Source organism: Propithecus coquereli, unplaced genomic scaffold (assembly GCF_000956105.1).
Source record: "Propithecus coquereli isolate 6110/MARCELLA unplaced genomic scaffold, Pcoq_1.0 Scaffold42, whole genome shotgun sequence".
Lineage (NCBI taxonomy): Eukaryota > Metazoa > Chordata > Mammalia > Primates > Indriidae > Propithecus > Propithecus coquereli.
The window spans coordinates 3,151,207-3,157,826 of record NW_012149952.1 but is presented as its reverse complement, the minus strand read 5'-3'; the positions used below and the strand labels follow the sequence as shown (position 1 = coordinate 3,157,826).

At 51.9% G+C, this 6,620-nt stretch overlaps 1 protein-coding gene across 1 annotated transcript; it reads right to left on the bottom strand.

The window, feature by feature from the left end:
* Positions 1-4,475: 4,475 nt before the first annotated feature.
* PNMAL1 (paraneoplastic Ma antigen family-like 1) lies at positions 4,476-5,780 on the bottom strand. Its single transcript, XM_012653248.1, has one exon. It carries the CDS (start codon positions 5,778-5,780, stop codon positions 4,476-4,478), a length of 1,305 nt encoding a protein of 434 aa, XP_012508702.1.
* Positions 5,781-6,620: the final 840 nt, after the last annotated feature.

The following is a 6,620-nucleotide window of genomic DNA, read 5'->3' as shown; positions in this document are numbered from 1 at the left end:
TGTGTCCGTTTCTGAATTGGCTCTTCTGTTCTACTCTGTCTGCTATTGCGGCTTCACGACACATTTTTATAATATCTTTTATATCCCACAAGATCCATCCTCTTTCCTTGTCTGTTTGAGAATTTTCTTGGCTATTTAAATTGTAAGAATGTTAAACCATTCACCCTCTAATCACAGGAAATGTTCCAATTGGAAGAACATGGTAGATCTTTGTTTCGGTGTCGAATTTTTAATACTAACTGCCGCTCATGTTCTTTCCCACAAAGAGGTATTAGGAGAGCACCCCAAATTTACAACAAGCACAAAAATCATCTCTAATGCCAGATTATGCCAGCAGAATTTGTTCAGCTTCGCTTGTAATTATCGCAGTGAAACCGGAGCAGACGAGTAGCAGAGAAGCTGAAGAAAATTCTGCTGTGTGGTCAGCTCTCCCGCCTCTCCAGGTTGGCAGGGAGGACATGCTTAGGCTGTGAGTTTAAAAATCAAGGCATCACAAAGCCACCAGTTTAGTAATCCATGGCACATTTAACACTATATTGAAGGAGACTCTTTATTCCAAAACATCTGGAAAAAATGAATTACCATGCTCACACTCACCCTCTCCTGCTTTGTTCCCCGCCAGAGCTCGTCCCTCCACCTGGACCTAAGTAAGGTCCGTCCCCTCATCAGAACGTCAAGCTCCAGGCCAGGAATCTTGCCGTTCTGGCTGTCACACAGATGCCAATAAACTGAGTGTCAGCATCAACAGACCAGGAAACTTGACCTTGGGCCCTGCTGGCAGTGCCACAGCTGTCTCTCAAGTGTCGCGCTGAACACAACACTGCCACCGCCCACGATGTTGTCTGAGGGGTTCCCTCCAAGACAGCTGACTTCCCCTGAGCCATGTGCCCACCCCTACTTCAGGCCTCGTGGGCCTTTCATTCTTTCCTGATAGCCTGGGTGTAGACGGAGTCACCACTATCGTGGGAAGTACTTAAACATCTTGGCCAAGTGTGGCTTTTCCCACGGTGCAGGGGAGGGAGGGAAGGGCCCCATAAATAAACCTTGACTCAGTGTCCAGTTCCCCGTGAGCTCCCCCGTCTCAAATCCCAGCTTCCTTTTTGGTTTCTTTTGCATCTTCCCTCCCCGACAACCTCCATTCACCTTTCGCAAAACCCCAACCTTGACCCCTAAGGATACTTCCCTTTCCCCAAGTCTCAACTATTCCATCTACAGCTCTTCCATCTATGTCCGCACTGAAATCCTCAGGAGAAACTGTTGAAGATGCAGATCCCCAGGTTCAACCCCTAGAGACCCTGCCTTAGCAGGCAGGGCCACAGAATGGCATTTTAAACAAAGATTCCAAGTAACTGATATAGTGACCAGCCTGGTTCAGGAGTCCCTTGGGGGGGGTGGGGAATGGATGGTTGGGGGGAAACCTTGGGCAGAAGAAAACTAAATTTTTAGCTAAAAGGCCTCAGCTTCTGAAGAAATGGGAGGGGAGGGAAGGGTTTTCACCCTCCAGCTGCTTTTAAAAATAAGGCAGCACATTTAAAGGGATTCTAAGCTTGTATCAATTAAAAAAATAAAATAAAATAAACCAGCACTTTCAGGTAATTTACACCACCAGTTACCTAGAACCTTCTAGAAACCCTAAGATCTGTGGGAGATCCTTTCACAGTGGTGGAAGGCCACAGTGAAAAGGAGAAATGGCTTCTTGTCTCATGGAAAATTAACAATCCTTGAAGCTCAAACCCAGGTCTGACGACCACTCGTGTACGCCTGGAGGTCCGGGAGTATGTGTTGTTTCACAGGGAACCCTTTTCTCGAAATAAATAGTCCATGCAATCTCCATTTATAAAAGAGACTGACCAGGACAATTAATTTGCTAAACTTTATTTTATGTGTTGTACACTTACATGGTGTCATGGTGTCAACCTGCTAACACAATGAAGCCCCGGAGGACGGGATTTACAAATCAGGAGCTGGGCGGTCGCCGCAGGCTTCCAGAAGCTTGGGAGTCCAATGCACTTCCGGGTCCCGTCTGGCACACACCCAAGGAAAACCTTGATGCACACAGGTGAGTAGCTGCGAATGGAAACTGTTCTTTTTCTGTAGCTTCAATTAGATTCATCCAGGTTTTTGAAAGAAATTGTCACAAGAAATTGGTTTTAAAGTTGAATCACTAACAGTATCTAGCAACTGTGTTCACATTTTTAGCACAAAGATTGAAGTCAGAAAAGATACCCTGAAAACTTACAAGGGCTAAAACTCTAAGACAGAATATATGATTATTTTGTGCCGTATTAATACATTTACTTGTTATCACATGACTGAAGAATCACAGCAGAGTGGGGGCATGTGAATTACAAAAGGAAACTTTCCTTCGGGAGTGTCGGATTATAGGACATGCACAGGGCTGGATTTCTTTCACTTCTAACCTTGCTTATTGGAGTCACGTTTACAAGAAATTCAAAACACAGAAACAACTAACTCGAGACCTGTACAAAAACAAGTTAATCTATGAATGCAAGGTAATGTTCCGATGGTCTTCAATGCCACTGATTTGGTTTACAACACATCTGAGTCGTCATTTTTCAGTTTTTTTAAAGCACATGAAAAAAACAGACTTGGATTAGATCTTTGTGGATGCCTTGGGGACTCCCCAGGATACACTCTGGAAACCACTGATCTTGGGGATCCTGCCCTCTCCCCTACATATGCACACAATGACACATGGTAGTCTGGTCTAATTTAGCATCTAAATGCAGAGGGCAGAAATTAAAATTAGCTAATTTTTAAAAGATTTCTTCCCCTCTTACTATAATGTGAGAAGACGTCTTCAGCTTCAAAGGTGGCGACAGTCTGGTGGGTGGACGTATGGGACAGAATCTGAGCTGCAGAGTGGGACACGTAGGAACGCCCCAGTCCTTCCCTGCCAGTCATCTCTCGTCCCCAGAAGCTTCCTGAGAGGCTCACCCCAAATGAGAATCAAAGTGCCATTTTCATTAACAAACTCTAAAACGTAAATACTTCAAGGCCTAAGCAGACATTCTTTTCCCCTAAAACCAACTCTTGGGACCTTACCACCTTCTGGCTAGATGACTAGATGGCAGCTGGCTAAGGGAGCAAGCCAGCCAGGTATGCGTCAAAGGTCCTGGCCTAACTTACCGGCTGGTTGCAGGAGAGAGGCTGGAAGGGACAAAATGGCTGCCCAGCTGTTCAAAATCCCCAGTCCTGCAGAGGTCGTTGACCACGCAGGAGCCCAAGGAGGAAGCAGGGAGTTGGGGAGAAAGGCTGAACATGGATAAGTGTAACAGGGACCCTTCCCATGCATAAAGGGGAATGAATGTTCTAGAATTTTCCAAATCCACTTAACAACTCTCCTGCCTCTGACGGTGAGTGGAGGAGGAGGTGAAAAAGCATGCTTGGTAGAGAGAAGGGCACAGAGCTATACCTCCCTCCCATACCCCTCCACCCAAGATCTCACCAACCATTTACCTCTGAGAGTCAGGTATCTACAAACTGGGTCCCTAAAAGAGTCAAAAGTCTTGTTTCTTCCAGTGACAAGAGAAAATTTGGTTCCTGCCTTGGAACTTCTTCCTTGGTCTTCTTTCAACTCCTCAGGTACCGGTGGCGCCCCACATCAAAGCTTTCTAGAGTCTGTGGATAAATCAGAACAGCTCAAGAGGAGAAGCAGAGAGAGGTGTCAGTAGGAAATGTTTTACTTCCTAAGACCTTCTGAGTCCTTGAACATTTCCATCCCTGTGGACCAGGCCTCCAGAAAACTTCATCCTTAAAGCCACAAACAACGCAACCCCAAACCATTAAATTCATATGGAGGCCGGGCGTGGTGGCTCACGCCTGTAATCCTAGCACTCTGGGAGGCCGAGGCGGGTGGATCGCTCAAGGTCAGGAGTTCGAGACCAGCCTGAGCAAGACCAAGACCCCGTCTCTACTAAAAAATAGAAAGAAATGATCCGGACAACTAAAAATATATATATATAGAAAAAAATTAGCCAGGCATGGTGGCACATGCCTGTAGTCCCAGCTACTCAGGAGGCTGAGGCAGAAGGATTGCTTGAGCCCAGGAGTTTGAGGTTGCTGTGAGCTAGGCTGACGCCACGGCATTCACTCTAGCCCAGGCAACAAAGCGAGACTCTGTCTCAAAAAAAAAAAAAAAAAAAAAATTCGTATGGAGGGAGATGGTCAGATGGAGTGACAGAATGACTACAGTGACACTAATCAATAAAAGACTGGTGGGTGGGTTTGCTTTGCTTTGCTCCTGCCTGCTAGGTCCCCAGTGTTGACCCTCAGGGGTTCCTAGGAAGGTAGTCTGGGCTGTCACCCTCTAAAACCTCAACTGGAGTGTCACACACCTCCTCCAATGCACCGGGGTCCTGCTCGTCACCCTCCTGACCCACCACCCCGTGGGGCTCCTCTGCCCCCACCTGCCACTCCTGCTCCCCCCACCCCAAACACTTGTTGACACAATCTCAAACACTTCTGCTGTCATTCTCACCATTGGTGTCATCACGAGAGCCTTCTGGCTTGGCCTTCGGACCCCTGGATGTTGAGGCTGGTGACTCAGTGGGCCGCGGGCCACGAGGGGCCTTCTGAGCTGACGCATCCCTTCTCGAGCCCGGCACCTTCTTCGGAATCGCCGGCTGCTTCTTGCCATCTTCGGAGTCAACGAGGACGTAAGAGACAGGGCCCAAGCTCACCTTCTTCTTCTTCCTCATGGGAGCAGGGTTCTTCGCCGAGGCCCAGCCCACGGCCTTCTTCTTCGGGGGGCTCTCCTGGCCGCCATCTTGGTCTGACTCAGAGGCGGCGCCAAGGCCCTCAGCCTCTGCAGGGGCCTCGGGAGGGGGCGCTCTGGGAGCCTTCCAGGCACATTTTGCCATGGGCTTCTTCAAGGCCACCTCCTCCTGCTTCACGCAGGGCTTTTTGTTGCTCTTGAGAGATTCTGAGATCTCCATGCCTTCGGCGCCAGGATCCTCCGAGCAGGCTGAGCTGCTGGAGTGGCTGCCTTTGGGCTTTCTCCAAGGTACTGGTTCCTGCTTGGGGTTTTTCCTCTGCTTCTTTCTCCTGGAGCGAATCTTAGCGCCAGCCCTGCGAACCAAAGGCTTGGGAGGGTCACCCTGGTTTTCTACCTCATTCCAGTTGTCGGGGTTCTCCACCTTCAAGGCAGAGCCCACCTCTGCAGCCAGCCCTGGCTCCTTCTTGACGCTCCTCCCTGCTGCTAAAGCCCAGGCTGCCATCTCCTCGAACTCGGCAGCCTCCTGAGCCCTGGCTTCCTCCCGACTGCGGATCTCAGCATCCGTGTAGAAGATCATCTGCACCACCGCGCCCAGGAGCACCCCCAAAGATTCTGCCCAGTTCTCTGAGGTTTGATTCTGGTTCTGGGACCTCGAGGGGTGGTTGAGCTGGAGCAGGCGGACCACATCCTCCCAGGTGCGCCCCTCGGCATCCAGGAATTCATTCAAGTTTTTTAAAAACTCGGCATCCTGGGTGGGGTCTCTACAGACCACTCTCCAGACACCGCCCCTTCCTGGGAATTCCCGGGGTATGGCGCTCAGATTCACACCCTCGCCAACCTCGATGAGGGCAGCCTTGGAATTCTCCTCCCTCACAAAAATCTTGTTGAGCACGCGGTATGAGCCCAGGGGAGAGAGCACCCCATTCAAGGTCTCCTCAATTTCTGCATGTCCACAGTCCTCTGGGATGCCTATGACCAACAGGGACCTGTGGATGTCCACTTCCATCCCCCGGCACCAATCTTCCAGAAGGTTCATGGCCATGGTCTCGGACACTTTGCGGCTCTAATCTCACGTGTACTAAAGAGTCTACAAGGAGGACGTGGGCTGCCCGAATATTAACCCTGCAAAGTCACAAGAGAATGAGGTCAGATTTCCGTGAAATCGGCCACGCTCAGAGATCCCAGCAGCCCCCTCCGTGGCTGGCCTGCAGGAGGAGGCCTCGCGATTTCCCAAGACCCTCCTCCCCCAGCCGGGCCCCGGGTGCTCACACGTGTCCGGGAATCCGCGGCAAACTGGCCTCGGCCCCTCCCCGGGCCTGGCGCTCGGCCTGCCCGGCTGGGATGTACCCGGCAGCCCCGCCTCCGACCGCCCAGCCAGGCCAAGGAGAGGCCGCTGGGATGCAGCCGCTCCTCAGGCGCTGGCTCCGGCCACCCGACGCCGCTGCTCCGGGCAGAAGGAGCCGAGAAGCCGCCGTCCACCCCCGCACCGGCCCCAGCGGGTCACGCGGCGTCCCGCCTCGATCCTGGCAGCCGTGCGGAGCCGAGCCTGGCGACGCAGCGCGCGCCTGCGCACTTGCTCCCGCGCCGCGGCTCCGCGTCTTCGGGCCGCGCAGGTCCCGAGGTCTCCATGGCAACCGACCGCTGGTTGCTAAGACTGACCGTGGCGGGCGAGCTGGCTCTGCGGTTGGGCTTGGGTGCCGGTGGGAGGGCGGCAGTTCACGTGATCAGCGAGCCAGGGGGCTGCGTATTCTCCGATCGCCCCTCCAGGCCCCCTCCTTCCACGCTTGACTCCGTGTGGGCCTCCGAACGGGGCAGCAGGAAAGAGCGGCTTTGATGCCCCTGGGCACCCCTTACAAAAGCCACAGCTCCTGTTGGCAGCTTT